The sequence below is a fragment of the Lepidochelys kempii genome, chromosome 10 (genome assembly GCF_965140265.1).
Source record: "Lepidochelys kempii isolate rLepKem1 chromosome 10, rLepKem1.hap2, whole genome shotgun sequence".
In the NCBI taxonomy this organism is placed as follows: domain Eukaryota; kingdom Metazoa; phylum Chordata; order Testudines; family Cheloniidae; genus Lepidochelys; species Lepidochelys kempii.
In genome coordinates, this window is record NC_133265.1 from 43,831,434 (window position 1) to 43,852,341 (window position 20,908).

Below are 20,908 nucleotides of genomic sequence, written 5' to 3' on the forward strand. Positions count from 1 at the left end.
GGCTGTTCATGTGATCAGAGCTGAGGGACTGGAGGAGACTGGTCTAGGTAAGGGGTTATCCAGAGAAGGGGCAGAGATTGCTCCCTGGATTTCTGAAGAATCAGCTTCCCTCTCCCTGCTCAAGAAAAGAGAGATGGCGGCGGGAGCAATCTGTTCATTTCAGGTAACTTCTGGGTGCCTCAGACTTGGCAGTGTCCCTGAGTCAGTGGTGTAAGTTTCCCCCACTCTGAGCAGGTCTAGCTGGAGATCCTACTGTAGGCGGCTCGTCCCTGTTACTGCTTGTGTGCATGTCTCTCTGTAGCAGCATCGGGAACAAACCCGTACACCAGCTTTCCTGGTACATCTGATCAGAAACTAACCCCAGACTACTTCTACGAATCGCCTCTTGGGAGCAACCCTGTATCTCTGCAAAATCCGCCCTGCCAGAGGAAGCAGCACAGTGGCTTCAGCGCTTAAAGGGTCATGTGATGGTGGGAGGAAGTCAGGCGCATCCATGGCACCTTAACCATTCAGGGCCAGTGGTGGTACAAGCCATTAGCTTGTCTCTGCTTCAGCTTCTCTTGGGGTTGGAAGGCCTGTTTCTCGCTGAGACGTCTGACTGTTCTAACCACCAGGAATCCATGCTGCTCAAGGATTCTGCAGCTTGTAGGCTTGTTGTCTTGAGCTCCTCTTACCTCTTACCTCCTCTTACCCAGCCAGTCACTGGGTTATTGCCCCGGGTCTGGTGAGTGCCTGTCTTAGTCCTGATCCTATGCACAGGGACTGAGAGAATCTTGCCAACCGGTGACACCAATGTTATTACTTTGGCCAAATTGGGGGTTCCCCGGCAATGGGATTTCGTACAAGCTGCAAACCATGGAAGTGTAGATAGAGCTGCTCAGCCACACACCCACCCCCTTTGAATCACCGTCTTCCGTGTCCCCCAGACTGTGGACCAGGCCAGCTGGAGAGACCTAGGTCCGAAAACCTCCTTCCATCTTGAGCTGAGTTTAGCCGAGCACATTGTTAAATCACTCTACATTGATTGCAAGCTCAGAAGTTAACTGTAACCCTGAGGGGCTTTGTAACTCCTTTCATACTGCACATCTCGCTGAGCTGTTCGATTCTGGGTTTCAGTCAGCCTCTGCTTGCCAGTCTCATGGGGCACGTTTGCTGCAATGACAGGCCATTGCATTTACTGGCTTCACTGGCCGTTCTTGCTACTGAGTTTTTGCAGGGCAGGAGGCATTTTCTGAGGAGGTGTGCGGACTTCTAACCCATCCCAAACCACGTGTTGGTGGAATGTAGTTAAAAGTGTTTGTTTTTCTGTTGTCTAGGATTAGCAAGTGGTTTATTTTTTCTGTTCCAGTTTGCTTCCTGAAACGCCAGTCAGCTGGCTGCCTTGATTTCTCACCTAGCACAGAGCTGCGCTGCTTTGCTTTGTGGCAAGAGGCTGAGGTCTCCTGAGGGTCTGCAGCAAAACGTTTTGTAGGAGTTTGCAGGCAAAGTGAGAGGCTTCTAAGTGAAGCAGAAGAAGCTTTCATGCAACTCTTCTCTGTCTGAATTCCTGCTGTGGAGCTTGTGCTGTCCAGTTTTTGTAGCCTTGTGTAAAGTCCTTAAACGAGTGTATTGATTTAATTCTTTTTGAAGATTAATTCCTTTTCTTTTCCTGCCAGCAAATAATACTGACCTTAGAGGTAAGTGGCCTTCTTTTAAAGGTAATGTTAGCAATTTGAAAACCTCTGCATGGAAATGAGAAACATTCTTGGGATTTGTTTTTATCCGAGCATCCAGAAAGCAAAAACAGGGAAGTTCTGATTCTTACTGTGTGAGAACTCTGTTCCCTAGAGAGAGAATCTTAGATGCTCGTTACCCAGGGGTTCAAGGAGCTTGTTCTAAGAACGGGAGCCATCTGATTTGTGCTAGACATGGTTGCTGGTTCCTTTTATGTATTGAATGGGAGAGTAAAAGTGTGTGTGTATGTACCCATCCCCTCCCTCATCTATCACACACATTGATCAGACTCCTCTGCCACACACATTAAAGTCACCCTGAGACCTCACCTGGGGAATGCGAATCTGCCATACAGATGGCTGGAACTGCTGGAAAATCCAGCTGTGCTCCCTTGACCTGCAGCTAAGTGTAGGCTTGGCAGCCGAAGGAGAACACAGGCCTGATCAGCTCAGATGATAAATGGGATATTTGCATGGGAACACAGAGATTGCGGGTAGAGTGTGCCAAATGGCCCCCAGCCTATCTCTGCCTGCCTTGCAGGAGCTGTGTGGACCCCTCTGCCCTGCAAACATGGTTGGCCCTTCCCCTGTGAGGTGCAGCCATCTTTAATGTTTAAGCGTTTTTAAAAAAACATGGCCAGGGTCGCTGTGGTGCTGCAGAACATGCAGTTCCCTACTGCTGCAGCCACAGGCCTGGAAAGGCTGAAAATGTGGGGTTCTCCGGGCCTAGCCCATCGCCTTAAATCAATTCATCCTACTCCCCAGCTCCCTCCTCCTGGGTACATGTGCCCCACCTGCCCGTGGGCCCAGCCAAAGACTCTCCTTTCTAGCACTAGTCCCTATTCTCGTGTGACCCCTTGAACTGTGCTAGGTGGACAGGACTTGCTAAACCTTGAAAAGGCTTGGAGGCCTGCATGCCCAAGCACTGCTCCGTGCTGCATAAAGTCCCTTTGGTTTCGATCCCACTCGGGGCAGATTTCGCCAAGCTGCGTGACAGCTCGGTTTCCCTGGATAGCAGCTACTAGACTTGCATGGAATGAGAGAGCTTTGGCACTGCTGTCTGCGTCTGTGCACTGCTCTGAGTTACCCTCTCCTGGGAGGCTGAAGGCTTCCCGTAAAGCTCCGGATGGGTGTCGGGGGAGGGAGTTTGTGCTGCGAGCCAGAGGAGGCAATAATCTTAGGGTCAGTCTTCAGAGCAGGGACAGCTTGGCTGATCGGCACTCAGGTTAACCTAGCCCAGCCTCTGCAGAGCCTTGCCCAAGTGACTGTGTCCTCGCCGTGCTGTGCTTGCCTGTGGACTTCTGGGGGCATAGCCCATGGTTCTTTGTGCTGCAGCGAACTGAACGGCTCTGTGGTTCTTTCCCAATGAATTGTGGGAGAACTTACCCAGAAGGATGGACATGTGCAGGAGGGGGGATTTTTGGAGGCATTGGAGGACTGTCAGCACTTGGGTAGTTTAGCCTGCATCCTCACAGCAAAGTGGGTGGGTTACCAGCCCAAGTTAAAGCAGCACCTGCTCTCTAACCCACCACCAGCCAGGCCAGATAGCCCAGGGTGAAAGTGGGTGTGGTGTTCTGTGCCATCTAGTGGCACCGAGACCACTTAGAGAGAGAGAGAGCTAAGGCTGTAGAGCAGACTCATTTTAACAACCAGTTGGCTTTTAGCTCATGGGGTAGAGGCTCATGCACTGAGCTCCAGAGGCCCCAGGTTCGATCCCACCTGCCAACGATCGGGGTCTGTCGGCATTACAAAAGCATCACTAACCTCAGGTGAGAGCGTTTCATGGGTGGACAGGAGGGTGGTTGGGTATAAGACCCTGGCTAACTCTGCGGGGTAAGACCTACCCTAAGACCCTACTGATCTCAGGCTCTTGTGACTGTGAGTAATCACTCTGAATCCGTTTTCTTCTGAACTCAGCTCCTGTGACTTTCCTTATTTAAAATCCCTAGGGGCTGGATTCTTTCAGCCAACTCTCTGGAAACTCTTTCCCTTCCCCGAGTTGGCAGGATGTAGTTATTTTGAGGCTGACCGTGGTATGGAGCCCGAGCTCAGCCATTTCCTTATGCGCTCGACCCACGCCAGTTACTTCCTTTCAGTTACAATGTGTGGGTGAATATAGTGCTGATTAAGGGCCCTGCAGATTGGAGGTGGCCGCATGTGCCCAGAGCGGCGTGTCACAGCCATGTTCCTCCAGCGACACGACACACCCCTGCTCTAGAGGGACCACGTGGAGGAGGGACCGAGAAATTCAGTCTTGTGGCAGTCCTAGCAGCCAATTAGTGCCAGTTGCAATGTGGGCAGCTGTTTGGTAGGAGGCATCCCAAAGTGCTGTTGACTGTATGTGGCGAAAGCTGTTTGCATTCATTACAGGCTTGAACTGTTTGTTTTCTGTAGACCTTTTATTCTGTTTCCATCCTTTGTTTGCTAGCAGAGCTATGTGATCTCAGCTGGCCGCCTTCTATAGAGCCTCCAGCAGAACTGCTCAGGCTATTGTATACCTTGTTAACTCAGAGTGCCTGCATGCCATCCAGCTGGCTAATGCCTTGTCATTTGCAGTTATACATTAAGGATCTGTGTGGGGTTACCCGTTGTCTCCATGTCAAAGAGAAGTGGCATGAAGGGGGGAGGGATAGCTCAGTGGTTTGAGCATTGGCCTGCTAAACCCAGGGTTGTGAGCTCAGTCCTTGAGGGATCCATTTAGGGATCGGGGCAAAAACTGGGGATTGGTCCTGCTTTGAGCGGGGGGGTTGGACTAGATGACCTCCTGAGGTCCCTTCCAACCCTGATATTCTATGATTCTATGACTCCCCGGGCAGTAAAAGTTTCCAGTCTGTGGCAGTGGCTCCTCTGAGGTTCTCTGGTTGTTTTCCTTTGCTGTGAGAGTAAGTATGACATTCCCCTGGTGTTATGTGGACAGGTGATCTGCTAAGTCACTCCAGTCCTTGACTCTGGGAGCCAGCCTTACCCAGCTCCACTGTGAGAACCCCCACTCCTGGGCTGTTCACGCACAGCCTCTAGCACACGGGTGAGCAAACTTTTTGGCCTGAGGGCCACATCAGGGTTGCAAAACTATATGGAGGGCCGGGTAGGGAAGGCTGTGCCTCCCCAAACAGCCTGGCCCCTGCTCCCTATCTGCCCCCTGCCACTTTCCACCCCCTGACTGCCCCCCCTCAGAATCCTTGACCCATCCAACCCCCCCCACTCCTTATCCCCTAACCGCCCTCTGGGACCCCACCCCCTATCCAATGCCCCCTTCTCCCTGTCCCCTGACTGCCCCAACCCCTATCCACACCCCTGACAGGCCCCCTGGGGCTCCCACGTTCTATCCAACCCCCCCGTTACCCATCCCCTGACCGCCCCCTGTCTCCTGACTGTCGCCCTGGGACACCCCTGCTCCCAACCCCCTTACCATGCTGGAGCTAGTTATGCTGCTGCACGGCACGCTCAGGCTGCAGGGGAGGGGGGATAGTGGGGGAGGGGTCAGGGGCGAGCCTCCCCGGATGGAGCTCAAGGGCTGGGCAGGACGGTCCTGTGGGCTGTAGTTTGCCCACATCTGCTCTAGCATGTAAGCTGCTCACAGAACATGAGTGAGAACTTTTGGCCAGCTGCTGCTTTGACTGTGTAACCGAATGACACTAGCTAACATCTCTGGTCCCAGACACAACCCTAGGAACCTCCATCTTGCAGTGTCCACTTATGCCTGCTGGACAACCTTGTGGGAAGGGATAGCTCAGTGGTTTGAGCATTGGCCTGCTAAACCCAGGGTTGTGAGTTCAATCCTTGAGGGGGCCGTTTAGGGATCTGGGCCAAAAATTGGGGATTGGTCTTGCTTTGAGGAGGGGGTTGGACTAGATGACCTCCTGAGGTCCCTTCCAACCTTGATATTCTATGATTCTATGAGTTTGTCAGTTTAACAAATTGATATGTACCAGGCTTGTCACCCCAAGGGCAGTCTCTGACAGGCTTCAAACCAAATGCACATCTTCAGGTAGAATAAACAAACACGTTTATTAACTACAAAAGATAGATTTTAAGTGATTATAAGTCAAAGCACAAGAAGTCAGATTTGGTCAAATGAAATAAAAGCAAAATGCATTCTAAACTGATCTTAACACTTTCAATGCCCTTACAGACTTAGTTGTTTTTCACCACAGGCTGGCTGGTTGCCCTTCAGCCAGGCTCTCCCCTTTGATCAGAGCTTCAGTCGCTTGGTGGTGGTGTCTGTAGATGGAGGTGGAGGAGAGGAGAGGAAGAGCATGGCAAATGTCTCTCCCTTTTATCATGTTCTTTCTTCCCTCTTGGCTTTGCCCCCCCCTTCAGGGTCAGGTGAGCATTACCTCATCGCAGTCCCAAAATGACCAAGAGAAGGGGGGTGACTTACTTGAGAGTCCAACAGATCCTTTGTTGCTGCCTAGGCCAGCGTCCTTTGTTCCTGTGGGGCTGGGCTGGGTTTGTCCCATACATGCCCTGATGAGGTGTGAACTGCCCCTCTGTTCCTGGAGAGTTTTGCCTGGGCTTGTTTAAGCCATGAGGACACATTTTCAGCCTCATAACTATATAAATTAAATTACAACCTATAACTGGGGTGGGCAAACTTTTTGGCCCAAGGGCCACATCGGGGTTGTGAAACTGTATGGAGGGCCCGGTAGGGAAGGCTGTGCCTCCCCAAACAGCCTAGCCCCTTCCCCCTATCCGCCCCCTCCCACCCCACCCACAGGACTGTCCTGCCCAGCCCTTGAGCTCCATCCGGGGAGGCTCGCCCCTGGCCCCTCCCCCACTATCCCCCCTCCCCTGCAGCCTGAGCGTGCCGTGCAGCAGCATAACTAGCTCCAGCATGGTAAGGGGGTTGGGAGCAGGGGTGTCCCAGGGCGACAGTCAGGAGACAGGGGGCGGTCAGGGGATGGGTAACGGGGGGTTGGATAGAACGTGGGAGCCCCAGGGGGCCTGTCAGGGGTGTGGATAGGGGTTGGGGCAGTCAGGGGACAGGGAGAAGGGGGCATTGGATAGGGGGTGGGGTCCCAGAGGGCGGTTAGGGGACAAGGAGTGGGGGGGGTTGGATGGGTCAAGGATTCTGAGGGGGGGCAGTCAGGGGGTGGAAAGTGGCAGGGGGCAGATAGGGAGCAGGGGCCAGGCTGTTTGGGGAGGCACAGCCTTCCCTACCCGGCCCTCCATATAGTTTTGCAACCCTGATGTGGCCCTCAGGCCAAAAAGTTTGCTCACCCGTGTGCTAGAGGCTGTGCGTGAACAGCCCAGGAGTGGGGGTTCTCACAGTGGAGCTGGGTAAGGCTGGCTCCCCGCCCCCTGACTGCCCCCCTCAGAATTCCCGACCCATCCAACCCCCCCTGCTCCTTGTCCCCTGACCGCCCCCTCCGGAACTCATCTGGCCTTTCCGGGCAGGGTCCTGCTGACATGTGACCTGAAGCGGGTGGGTTTTTTCCCACTTCTCGATGCAGTTAAAGCAACAAAACAAAAACAAACGAACAAAAAGGAGAAATTGAGCAATGTGGAATAAAAATCGGCCATTTTCGAAATGTTGAACTGTAAAGAGACTAATTCCTCATTATCCAGAAAGGGGAAAAATCCCTCTGTCATCTGTGTGTGATAGCTGGGTTGCCTGTCACATACATTCCCAGAAAAGATTAGGAACAGATGTTATTGAATGAACAAGCCACTCTTGTGCCCTAGTGTGAGAAGGTCTGCTGAGCGAGTTCAATGCTGCCCAGCTGGGTGACCAGTGGGTAGGTGGGGTCTCAGCACTGTCTGAGGCGCAGCCAGTCTCTCCAGAACAGGGCTATCCCTGCTCGGAGAGGAGACCTCACTCAGGACTCTTTGTGACAGTGCAGGAACTCAGGTAACTGCATCATGCAGACAATTGTAACCTTGCCCTGGCTCCCACTAACTCAGGGTTTGGAAGAGCGAGGTGGTGAATGAGAAGGTTATTTATCCTCTGAGACCAGCTTAGGGACCTAATGGCCTAATGACCTAATGACCTAATGGCCAGGGTCCACTTGACAAAAAACAAGGAAGAATCCAGGCTCTGCAGTGTATAATCCTGCAGCGTGTTCAGTGCTGTGTTGCATCAGAGGGGAAAGACTGGGAATCAGTCATGGTAATGGCCCCTAATAAGGGCTGCTGCCCCACCCAGAAGCTGATGTTTAATGCATCCATCTTCCCCCTCTCTCTCCTGCCCAGCACTCTCGCAGCAGACCAAGGTCTGGATCAGCTTCCAGTCCCAGGCTTTAATCTGCTGCCGTGTTCTCAGAGCTGTAAGCTGAATTGTTCAGAGCTTCCCTCGGCAACCTGCAAGCAGTGTTTCCTTTTGCTCACTGCTTACATGTTACTGAGTTTCCCAGTTCTCTGCTGCTAAGATCCTTAGCCCTTTGGGGTGAGTTCTCTTCTTTCCAAAGAAACCACTCCACTAGCTTTGTGTGTGTGTGGGGGGGGGGGGGGGGGCTTTAGAGCCACTCTAACCACCTCCTATCCAGCCTCTCTGACGCTCAGCTTTTCATCTTATCCCACTGTCAGCTGCTAAAATGATCTCCTCCCTCCTGCTGCTCTGGCCATGTCCCGTCCCCCTCCTGTAATCCCTTCGCTGGCTTTATCTGCAAACTCCTTGCCGTCCTTCCCGCAGGACTGCACTGCCTTGCCCCTGGTTTCTGCCTGCTTTACCAGTCCTCCCCACAGGGCTGTTCCCATTGGCTCATCTCTCTCATGCTTCTGCCTTTGCCTCCTGCTCCCTGGGAGCCTGGGTGACTGACGTCCCCTCCTTGTAGTCCTAGAGTTCAAGGGCACAAGGGACCACCTGATCTCCTGTATATCACAGGCACCAACACCAACCTGCACCCACACACCAAGCCAAGTAATCCGAATGAGACCACAGTATTCCAGCCTTCTGCAGACTACACAATGGAGTGCTTCTCTGCCACACCCCACCTTTCTTCTCCAGTGCTCGCTGCTTCTGCCCAGTCTGGTCTCCGATTCAGACTTAACGTGGATATTGGCCACTCACAAGCTTCATCTGCACCCTGCTGCGAATTGCCTTTTCCTTAGAACTCCTCCCCACGTGCCTGCCTCTCTCTGCCTCTTGACTGGAGAGTGCAAGCTCTGTGGGGCAGGGTGTAGGCAGTTGGGTTCAGTGGTTAGAGCTAGAGGCAGTCAGGCCTGAGGAATTAAGCCGGAATTGGTAGCCGCAGTCCAGAGCCCAGGGTTGGGCTAGAATCAGTAGCCAGGAACCGCAGGGCAGGGCAGGGTGCGGAAGTGGGGACAGGGAGCAAGGCAAGGGCCATCCTGGCACTCCCTCCAGGCTCACAAGGGGTCACAAGGTTATTGTGTGGGGTGGGGGGTCTGCGCTGTTGCTGCTGGCGGCACTGCCTCCGAGCCTGGCAGCTGGAGAACGGTGGCTGCTGGCCAGGAGCCCAGCTTTGAAGGCAGCACAGAAGGAAGGATGGCATGGTGTGGTATTGCCACCCTTCCTTCTGCCCTGCTGCCTGCAGAGCTGGGCCCTCAGTCAGCAGCTGCCCAGCTCTGGAGGCAGAGCAGAAGTAAGGGTGGCAATACCGCAACCTCCCCCTCAAATAACCTTGTGACTCCCCTGCAATCCCCTTTTCGGTCAGGACCAGACATGCCAACCCCGCGGAAAAAACACAGAAATTGGGCTTGTTTTTGGCTTAATTGGCTTGTGAGTTGCTTGTTGGCTAGTTTTTGGCTTGTTGTAGCTTGTTGCTGCTTTTATTTTGATCAGCTCCCGGCAAGGGGGGACAAGGGGGGCAAGCAGGAGCAAGGGGCAAGCAGGGGAGAGAGTCGGGTGCACAGCAGGCCCACCACAGTCCAACTGCACACTGGGGGGATCTAGTCCCATAGAGTGTTGAGGTTCTTAGGGATTGGCTTGTTTTGGCCTTGTTTTGAAATGGGATTAGCTTGAATTTTGGCTTATTGTGAAAGTCCGGGTGCTTATTTACTGCATGAAAGTTGACAACTGTGGTCAGGACCCCCAATTTGAGAAACGCTTGTGTCCCCTGTGAAATTTGTGTAGTGTAGGGGAAAAGCACACACATAACCAGATTTCACAGAGGGAGACCAGATTTTACAGTCCGTGACGTGTTTTTCCTGGCCATGAATTTGGTAGGGCCCTAATTATTGGCTGGCTTAGCTGCTGCGATGCCAACCACATCAGTGAAAATGAGGGCAAGTTTAGTCTGCCGTCAAGTCAGCCAGTCATCGTTAAACTCTGTGGGGACCTAATGATCACAACCGTGGGCAGTGGTGAACCCCTGTTTTGTGGAGGCTAGCCTGCCGGCCCCGCCCCTTTCCCCAAGGGCCCCCGCCCCACATGCCAGAGCCCTGAAATCCTACCTCCCTAACAGGAGAAGCCCTGAGGGGCCCCCCCACAACCAGAGGAGCCCTGGCCCAGCCACATGGGTCCAAGCCACCGGCCCCCCCAACATACTACTACCAGGCCGCCGGGCTGATCTGCCAGCCCCCCCAAGTGCCAGGCCGGCCTCAGCACCACACCGAGCCACCAGCCCCCATACCCCTGACGACCCACACAGCTGAGCCACCGGCCCCCCCCACCAGCACTGGCCTGAGCCACCAACCCCCCAAGTGCCAGGCCAGCCCCCCCCACCCAGCGCCGGCCCAAGCCGCCAGCCCCCACCCCAAGCCACTGGGCCCCCGGCCAAACCACTGGCTCTCCGCGTCCCTCCTCACTCCCCCCGCCCTGAGGAGGAGGAGGGACATGACAAGAGCAGTGGGGACCTCCGGAGGTGGGGGTGGAGTGGAGGAGGTGCAGGCAGTGGAGGCCTCGGTGAAGGGGTGGGGCTACTGCAGCCCAGGTGTCTTGTGGCGGGTGGGCAGCAGTGCTAAGTCTTCCCTGGCCTATTCTACCCACTGCCTATGATCACAACTGGATTTTGTGGTGCAGACACACACCTAAATTGCCTGACAGCGTCCTTCCTCAGCATTGCCCCGAACCGAACCGCTGTCTCCCCAGCTCCACTTTGTTAGTCCTCGTCCCAATCTCGGTGTCTTTAATTAGTCATTCACTTCCGTGCTGCTTCCTTCTGTTCCCCTGTTGTGTGTGTGGTCCCTTTTAGCCTCTGTCTGGTTGATTTCCTTGTCGCAGCTAGGAACCCAGACTCCACTGTAGTATCCAGCCGTACAAAGAGGAAGTGTCATTTCTATGGCCTCAGGTGATAACCCTCTGCGGGCAGCCCTGGGATCGTGTTTGCTTTTGGTTTGGTAACTGCTTCATGCTGCGGCACTTCTGCCTGATAAGCCTGGTTGTAGCAGATAAGAAACTTGAATGGGAGGCAGCTGCTGCTTCCGGCAGAGGGTGGGTGGTGTTGGAAAGGGTGTCTGGGAAATGGTGTCTGTTTTACTTTATGTTCGGCCTGAGGCCGGAGTCATGGAACAGTAGGTGGGGCTGATATCGCTAGTGGTTTGGGTGATTTATAGGAGCTCACACCTGGATGACAAACTCATCCCCAAAGGAAACCTTGCATTCAAGCAGAAATGTGTGCATCACAGCCACTCCTTATTGCATCAGAGTGTCCCTCAGTTCTCTGGTCAAACAGACGTGCTTCCTCCACCTCTGTCGTGTCAATAAAATGCAAAAAACCTTAAAAATAGGCAGTGGGAGGAGGGGTAAATCTCAGCCTTTCCTCTGCTACCAAGTGAATTGACCGCTTGGATAGCAGTTGGGCTGACTGGAAAGAGCTGTAAAAGTGACCCAGCTATCTGTGAAACAGGCTAGATCCTCAGCTGGCGTGAGCCAGCGTAGCTTCAGTGACTCCTGTTGAACAATGCTTGCTTATTGACACCTGGGGAGCTGGCCCATAGCATTTCTCTCAAATGTCATTTCCCTCCAATAAGAGCCAAATGTTAAGTCTCCACTGAGCTCCAAAGCAAGGTGCCTGGTGCGGTCTCTGTCGCCCTGAGCTGTTGTTTCATATTGTAGTTTTAAAGACCATCTCTACATAAGCTTTTCTACAAGTTCAAACACTCTCCTAACAGCCAGCTCGCTTCCTCCAGCCCTTTTCCCTCTCCTGCTATTTGTTTTAGCAAGCCAGCAGGAAGAAAAGGAGTACTTGTGGCACCTTAGAGACTAACAAATTTATTTGAGCATAAGCTTTCGTGAGCTACAGCTCAGGGTAAGAGATTTCACAGGCCTGCTGAAAATGTATAGAAAGTCCATGGCTTGGGTCTGTCAGCAGCCTTAATTCTTCTGCCTATAATTCCATCAGCAGCTGCATGCAGCAGAGCAAAATACTTCGGCTGCCAATGGAAGTGGTTCGAAATGCTGAGGATTTCAAAGCCATGGAATTAGAGGCCTGTCTGCCATAGCTAATGCCGCTGCCCCCCCAACCCCCCTCGCTGGTGAACTAACAGACTTCCTGTTTTATTGTATGTCTGCAGCACAAAGCCGGTGCATGAAAAAGCAGCTTCCCTGAAGAGCTCTGAGCTCATGCACAGCCAGGAGAAACTGGAGGCGCCTCATAAGGAGAAGAGCTTGGATGCCCTGGATGGCAGGTGAGCTCTGAAATGGTTTGGATTTGTAGGGTCTGATGACAGATTAAAGTCTGAAACCATGTTGGTTGTGATCAGCTAATTAGTTCTCTGACACGCACAGGGTGGGGTTTTATTTTAAGTACTGGTTGTGAACAGCTTCCCCTGAGATGTGCTGGCCCTCTCAGTGCAGCATACCTCCCAGGGTGTGACCACATAACCTCTTCTGATCTCTTCCTCTCCCAGGGATGCAGCCACGTTCCTGCATGTTACAGCAGCAGCAGGGTCAGTGAAGGAGCTTTCTCCTGACATTCATAACTGGAGTAGGGCCTTCTAAATACACTTTTTGCATGACTCCAGTGTGCTCTGTGGGAGATCAGTGAAGGGCTGAGAAATCCTATTAAACTAGGCCGGGCCTGGCGTTTCCTGCCAAACATTTGCCCTTCTCCTTGTGTGCCAAGTTCTATCAACAACCGTAGCTGGCCCTGGCATGTGAAATGAAACCCAGCAGGTAGGAAGCTCTTGCCAGCCTTTCACAGGAGAATCCCACATTAGCAGTTAAGGGTTGGATGCTAAACATACCAAGTAATTCGCTTGACCTGTTGCTGGGTCCCTTGCTGTGATCTAGAGTAGGGTCCCAAGGCCACTCGTAGTTTTCAGTCCCCGAAGTGGGGTGAATATAAAGATTTGTATCCCATCGCACAGAGGGTCCATCTACTCCAGTGTCCTGTCTGGCGGTGGCCAGTGCTGGATGGTTCATACCTGCTACCTGGCATAACACCTTAAATTGTCCACTACTTAACCATGAGAGGAAGATTCCTACCTGACTCCAGCTAGCGTTCAGCTTATATCCTGAAATGCAAGAATTTACACCCATTATATCTTTTACCCTGGCTAGCGTCACTGCAGATGACTCATATATATGTCCAATTCTATTCCCCTGAGCTACTTGTTTGTCTCCTGCAGCAGCTAGTTTCACAGGTTAATTATACTGTGTGCACAAGGGACCAGGGGCCTGGGGCGGGGGGGGGGTAGGAAGCTCCTATCGCACGGGTATTTCCTCACTTTTAATTTCAAGGGCTCTCTTATTAACTGCCCCAGGCTGAGTTCTCAGCACCATTCATTATGTTGTATACCTCTGTTGTATCTGCTCTGGGGAGAGGAGTGGGGGTGTCCAATGGATGGCTTTTCACTTAACTAGGATCTCTCTCTCTCTCTCTCTCTCTCTCTCTTGCAGTTTGCATCTGAATGAAGCTCTGAAGGATGAAGAAATAAAGAAATGTCTCAGAGAAGCGGTGAGTCGGGGGCGAAACACTGCCCGTGGTGCATTTGAACCATTACTTCAGCCTCCCAGGTGATGGCTGCCATGCGATGGGTGGCCATGTGAAGATAAGTGTTTACTGTCTTGTTGCCAGTCTGGGTCAGTGTTGGGCAAAGGCACCTTTGTGTGACTGACCAAGAGGCTCTGCAGTGCCTATAGCTGGGTGTTGACCGCTGAACAGGAACTCCTGCCCTGTGAGTGCCATACAGGGAGCAGGGTCTAGGGCCAATCCTGCTACGCATGGGGATGCTGTCTTTAGAGGTTTTGCTGCTCCCCTGAGGCCCAACCCTGCCATCTGCTGCACTTCCTGGATTCCATGGTCTCAGCCCCAGTTGGGACTCTCATCCTTCCACAACTTCTTTTGCTGCACCTGCCGCGTCCTTTCCCTTGGCATGAGCAGGATCAGGTGTATGTGCTCTTCTTCTCCCCCATGCCTGCTTGTATCTTCCGCCTTTACAAATCCAGGAGGCTATGTATTTACACTGCCAGTCCCTTTTCCTGCCACTACCAATTTCTGCACATGGGGAGAAGAGAGAATGAGGATTAGAGGCCTAAAAGTCATTCAAGTGGCTGCTCCGCTAGGGCATGCAGAATACTGTCTGACGATAAGACTGTGAGCTAGTCTGTGTGCACTGGCAGCCTTGTCTATCACAGAGCCCTCGTTGTGCCCGTGATAGCCCAGTGCACCATAGCCCACTTCCGAGAGACCACAGCCATCTCTGGGCCTGGAGCTGGTGGACCTTCCTCTGCAGCCCCTGTCAGTAACGTGACCTCTCTCCAAGAGTGCGGGAGCTGCCTCCAGTCGGCTGGACACCCAGTTCAGTTTCATTGCAGCACAGTCTAACATTGGCAGTGTTACAGAGCACGAGAGCTGGAAAGTCAGAGACGCATTTCTGCCTGAATGAGAATATACTATGGAAAGCATCATCACTTGGCTGTCCATCTCTTAGCTATGGAATATGTGTCACACTGTAACACAGGGGTCTAACCCCTATCAAAACAGCAGTGTGACTGGCTCCTGAGGGGAAAAGCCTCTGGACAGAGGGTCTGTGTGTAGCCCCTGCCCTGTAATTAGCGGGTCTCCTGCTCGCATACAGCTGTCTGCCTTTCTCAGTGATGTCTGCTTTTTGACATGATGCTCACTTGTTAGCATGGAGTCACAGTATATTTAGTTTGTGATTTATAAGTTTACCCTGTATGGGGGGGGGTGTACGTGTACATACAGAGCCATTTGAGAAATTCTGTTGCCTGTGTAGGACGGGGAAACAAATCCCTACCAATGCCCTGAGCTACTCTGCTGTAGCTTAATGAGTCTAAAGACCTGCAGTAGCACTTCATCTCCATGCGCACAAATGGCCCTATACCTGAACCGTGGCTCAAGGTGGGGAATCCGCTCCATAAAGCATAGCTCCAGAACGTGAGTTATTTACATCCACAGCATTTGGACAGCACTTGGAACTCCTGTTGAGCAAGGTGGACGTTCGTAAGAGACCATGATGCTTTGATATCATTGAGGCATTGTATATATTGCCTCGGAGACCACAGGTGGTTCACCTTTGGCCTCTCCTCAGCCACATTTTAGCCACTCAAAGCAGGTTATTTCTGCATACTCAAGAAGAGGAAGCAATACACTCATATGTAGGGAAATCCCAGTGGGAGCAGGAAGTGTTTTAAGGCAGTGTGTCGGTCACAGCTCCTCCTTATGTCTTTTAATCTTCTTCCAGGCCCGGTCTGTGGTGGGTAAATGGCTGGGTGTATGTCTACACTGCAATAAAAAACCCACTGCACCAACTCTGAGCCCAGGTCAGCTGCTAAAAAGAGCAGTGTAAACGTTTGAGCGTGGGCTGGAGCCTGGGCTCTGAGACCCTCCCCCGCTTGAGGGGCTTTAGAGCCCAGACTCCAGCCCAAGGCTGAACGTCTCCACTGTGATTTTTAGCCCAATGGCTGGAGCCACACAAGCCACAGTCAGTTGACCCGAGCCAGCCATGCCGCTGGTCTTTTACTGCAACGTAGACACATTGTAAGTGTTAACTCCTCTCTCCCCAGTGCTCCGTTTTAAGCCGGTATAGTATCCGTTGATTAAATAAAGTGGTGATAAAATTGCACTAAATCTGAGATAATTGTATTGGCTCAAAGGGCAATGAGACCTGGCGAGAGTCCATCTCAGACGGCTGCTTGGTAGGTTATATCCCGCCTCTGTGAACAGTCTAGTCTGTCCCATTAGAAAACATACATGATGGTGTGTCGCTGGCACAGTGTGTGGATAAACTTTGAGCCACGTCTTCCAAGGCAGAGTTGTTGGATCAAGCTAACCTAGGTTCCTGCTCTAGCTCACCCCACAGCACTGTGGGGTCAAACACCATGGGCCTCGTGGCTCCCCACCTATCCCTCATAACTTGCTGACCTCATTGCTGAACTTATCCTCCTCAATACTAAAGGGAATAGTTTAAAAAAGCTGCTCATTAGTCTGAACCCACAATGTATAGTGAATGTAACTGACACCAAGATGTTGCTTGATAGAGGAGAGATACCAGCTGATACAATGCTGTGATACGAATAGCTGAGTTAGCTAACAGGCTTGCATGTGGAGTTGTGAGAGAACAAGCAGGGGTGTTAAGTCACTGCAGGTAACGAAAGCATGTGAGGGTGATCTCTGCAGTTCGCCTCTCCTGTAGATTGGAGAGGAGAAGTAAAGGGATAAGAAGGAAGGTGGAGGGAAAGGTGTCAGCAGTTAATAGTACTGAGTCGTTCTTAAGAGTGTAATGTGGTAGGAGATTCGTGAAGCCAAGGTTCTATGGGATGTAAGCTTTCTCCAGCATCTCTAAAGGTAAAGGATTCTTTATATAAGCAGAGCTTTTGAACAGGAGTTGTAGCCAGAAATGGGTCAGGTCCCCTCCAGCGATGCATTGTGGCCTCTCTAGTCCAAAATAGAGATCCCCTAGTTAGCAGTTTGCCTCAGTCCCAGTCGAAGGAAGCTCATGGCAAGCGTACTGCAAGTCAGAATCTTCATGGCATGAGATGTTGCCAGACCACATGGCAGAAGGAACCTTGTGATAACTACATTTAGAGGCAGCCAGAGGCTGAGCTGGGAACTCTCCTGGCACACACGCTCAGCACTATATAGGCTCTATCTAATAGCAGACTTGGGCGTTGTGAAGAATGGTTAGCGTTCATTAGTGAGGCTGCTGAAATGCAGACAGTGCTGATGTAACTGTGCCTTAAAGTAGCATTGGAATGTTGTAGTATGTTAACTCCTTGATGGCGCTTTCCTCATCACCCTGGATATCTGGCAGTGTGGCCTGACAGTAGTGATCCTCTGGCTGAGAGCTGCCTTTTGTCTGCTGCAGGGCAGCTACCTTTCTTATGGAGAAGGCAGATGAATGTTGGGCCATACGTGTGCAGGTTAATGCTGCTGTCTTTCCATTGATGTGGGAACATGCCTTGTAACTGCTGGTGTTGGAATAGTGTTTGTTGACAGCTATTCCTTAGTGCTGCTAAATAATACATGACAAGTGAGGTCCTTGGAGTGCCACATTGCTCAGTAAATGTGTTACCAACGTTGGCTGACTGATTCCAAATGTGTTTGTTAATAAACTGCACATCTCAGCCTTGTGCCAACAGAGCAGGGAGCATGGCACGCACAGCCCTTAATCGCACCATTTTCTCTCCCCTTTTCGTTCAGTCTTATACTGAAGTGTCATTTTAGGACTTTTTTCCATATTGTTCAAGCTTCATAACCACCGGTGGTGTTTATTCTCTGAATTCTCTGGCCAAAAGCTTTTCTGGTTGAGGTGAGCCTGTATTGCCATTTTAACACAGTATGAATCAAATAATTGCTCTCCACTTTCTCATCTAGATCAGGTACAGCATGGTCTGTGATCTGGGCATCCTTATTTGTCAGAGGTAGTGCGCAGCTGAATGCTCACAAGACCACGTGAGGGACAGGTGATGCCTCCTTCCGGCAGGTTGTCTTACATGCCGCAGTGATTGACCTCTGGGACTGTATGTGAAAAGGAGCTTTCTTCAGGAAGATGGGAGTGTTTGTGTGTGTCGTGTCCACATTGGGTGCTCAATGGCACTTCAGGCTTGGCCATGAGTTACTGCTGTGGCTTTTCTTGTTCGCTTTTGTAAAGGCAGATGAATGCTGGACAGGGCAGGCAGAGGGAAGGAGTCCTGTGGTGGAAGGCATGTCCCAGGACATGACAAGGAAGAGAGAAGAGAAAGGAAGCCCCTCATCTGATGGAAGGAGGGGCCTCTCCTCCAGGCTAAGTTCAGCGCTGGTGTGGGCAGGTCTCAGGTGGTTGAAGTCGGCGGCATTGCACCAGCTGACTCTATGGGGACCCACCTGTCTGCCGGGGTGGAGCCTGCCTGAAGAGTGACCCTCCCTGGTGCCACTGCACTTTAATCCCTCTTTAGAAAGAGGAATTACGGGTGATTCCTCATTCTGAAATAAATCTGGTCTTGTTAAAAATTAACTCCTTTGGCCTCCCTCAGGACGTGTCCTGGTTTGAATGGGCTTTCCCACTCAAATGCCGCTCTGTGTTTGGCTGAGCGTGACGGCGTACCTGGGTTTGCTCAGCCCTTGGTAAGCACACAGGTTTTCTTGCTGCTTCTGCTTTCCAGTAACTATAGAACAGTCCCAACAACTATCTCAACAGCAGCTGAGAACGAGTGAATGGAATTCAGCAGTTTGCTGAGAGAGCTTTGCCTCTGTTCCCATGTGCATCTGCGCTCGGTTTTCTTTTTTATTGAAATTCTAGCTACTGTTTGACTTTTTCCCGGTTTTTTTGTTCTCTGGACCACTCAAGTCCATGGAAATACTGATTATATTAATAAAATCCAGTGTGTTACTTAAGGTAGAGGTGTTTTATGTAAACAATAAATTAGACTGAGTGTAAATGCGAGGCTGTCTGCTAGAGTAAGGCAATGTAATGAAAAAAGAAAAGGAGTACTTGTGGCACCTTAGAGACTAACCAGTTTATTTGAGCATGAGCTTTCGTGAGCTGAAGTGAGCTGTAGCTCACGAAAGCTTATGCTCAAATAAATTGGTTAGTCTCTAAGGTGCCACTAGTACTCCTTTTCTTTTTGCGAATACAGACTAACACGGCTGTTACTCTGAAACCTGTCAAAATGTAATGAAAGATACACCCGCACGGACCTGTACATCTGTGCTTGCGTCCTTACAGAAAAGTGCCAGAACTGCCTGGACGTGGCTCCCGGCTCTGGAAGGAGAGCTTGCGCTCATTGACCTGGCCGGGACAGGGAACCTAGCTGCCATCTCTCCCTCTAGAGTAGGCCCGGGAGCGGAAGAGATGGAGGAGGCAGCACAAGGAGCTGGTGCCTTTGCTCCTTCCACCTCTCTCATTTCTGGGCCCACTTCTCACGCGCGGTTGCTTTTTATTTTGTCCTCTCATCCCAAGTATTAACCCTGATATTTGCCCAGAAATCTAGGAACTTAATTTTTGGCACCAATTTTCACCATTTTTTCAAATGTTTGCAATAAACACAGATACATTCCTTGGAAATTTTAAACAAAATACAAACAGCAGAAGAAGGGCCTTGATTGCGGGAGGTTTTCATTACATGATCCTAGACCCCTGAGCAATGTGACCTCTGCAGACCTGATGCAGCTGGGCTGGCTTGTGGAGACAGAAATATTTATAAAAATAAGCTGAAGAGCATTCAGAGTATGCATCGGTGTCTAGAAGGGTTACAGGCAAGGGGCAGGGAAGGCATGCCGTTGGAACCTCCCACCCGTTGAGGTGGAACCATACAGGAAAATAATAAGATGACAGTAATAAGCAAGCAGTTTGCTTGGCATGGTAGCTCTCTGGGGCAGGGACTGTGGTTTTCCTGTTTCTGTGATGGACCTACCATGCCTTTTGTGGGGGAAAAAACAGACAGAATCTATCCTTAATTACAAGTAGTTCTACACTGGGGATGTGTAGCCAGGACTTGCTTAGTCTGACTTAGGGCCCTGGTGCTGCCTCAGTTTACCTTCCAATCACACTTTAAACCAGCCACCACATCAAAATACTGCTCCCCTTCTGGATGTGGTTAATTACTAAAGAATACCAGGCAGAACCCCCTTCCCCAGGCCCAGCAAGCCCTTCAGCAGCCATGTAGTCCTCCCTCTAGCTCAAAAGTCTTTCCAGTTGCTGATAGCCCCCTCTCCAGGTTCTCTGCCCTCTAGCTGGAGCTTCCTGCTCCTAACAGGTGTCTCTCACAGGCTGCCTGTCTGGAAGCTGTGGAGAGTTGTCGCCAGCCCTTGTCCCAGCAGCACCTCTCTGAGTGAACTCAGGCTGACCTCATATTCTCCAGCAGGCCTGATGTCTAGTCACATGCTCCTGTCCTGGTGTCATTTCCTTCACCTGGAGAGGTGAGCTAACCTTGGCACAGGCGATGCTGAGCCCCAGCTCTCTGAAAGGGCCAGCTTACCTTGTGTCTGGTGCCTGGGGTTAAGGTTGCTGTGGTCGTATGCCAAACCCAGGGCATGTAGAGCTCCTTGCAAGGGCTCCTTGTGAGTGGTTCCCAGGTCGGGTGGCTCTGGTTCAGACTCCTCTACCTGTCTCCGTGGTGGCAGGCTCTGTCAGAGGGCGTCTTCTCTGCTGGAATTCCAGCTGGTGCTACAGCCTGCCGCTTCGATCCAGGCATTCGTTGGCTGAGTGCAGATTAGCAAGGGCTGTTGGTGGAGGAGATGGCCCATGGCTGCCTGAGGGAGGGCAGGGTTCCCCCTGCGCCTTGACAAGTGAATATCATAGAATCATAGAATCATAGAATATCGGGGTTGGAAGGGACCCCAGAAGGTCATCTAGTCCAACCCCCTGCTCGAAGCAGGACCAATTCCCAGTTAAATCATCCCAGCCAGGGCTTTGTCAAGCCTGACCTTAAAAACCTCTAAGGAAGGAGATTCTACCACCTCCCTAGGTAACGCATTCCAGTGTTTCACCACCCTCTTAGTGAAAAAGTTTTTCCTAATATCCAATCTAAACCTCCCCCACTGCAACTTGAGACCATTACTCCTCGTTCTGTCATCTGCTACCATTGAGAACAGTCTAGAGCCATCCTCTTTGGAACCCCCTTTCAGGTAGTTGAAAGCAGCTATCAAATCCCCCCTCATTCTTCTCTTCTGCAGGCTAAACAATCCCAGCTCCCTCAGCCTCTCCTCATAACTCATGTGTTCCAGTCCCCTAATCATTTTTGTTGCCCTTCGCTGGACTCTCTCCAATTTATCCACATCCTTCTTGAAGTGTGGGGCCCAAAACTGGACACAGTACTCCAGATGAGGCCTCACCAATGTCGAGTAGAGGGGGACGATCACGTCCCTCGATCTGCTCGCTATGCCCCTACTTATACATCCCAAAATGCCATT

General features: G+C 51.6%; 1 protein-coding gene across 1 annotated transcript in view; it reads left to right on the forward strand.

The window, feature by feature from the left end:
* The window catches only part of GRAMD2A (GRAM domain containing 2A), an 81,884-nt gene that overhangs the window by 27,013 nt on the left and 33,963 nt on the right, over positions 1 to 20,908 (forward strand). Inside the window, exons 2-3 of the mRNA XM_073363163.1 lie at positions 12,126 to 12,239; positions 13,453 to 13,510. Coding sequence (XP_073219264.1) covers positions 12,175 to 12,239; positions 13,453 to 13,510 — 123 coding nt within the window. The 5' untranslated portion in view covers positions 12,126 to 12,174. The remainder of the gene's footprint in view (positions 1 to 12,125; positions 12,240 to 13,452; positions 13,511 to 20,908) is intronic.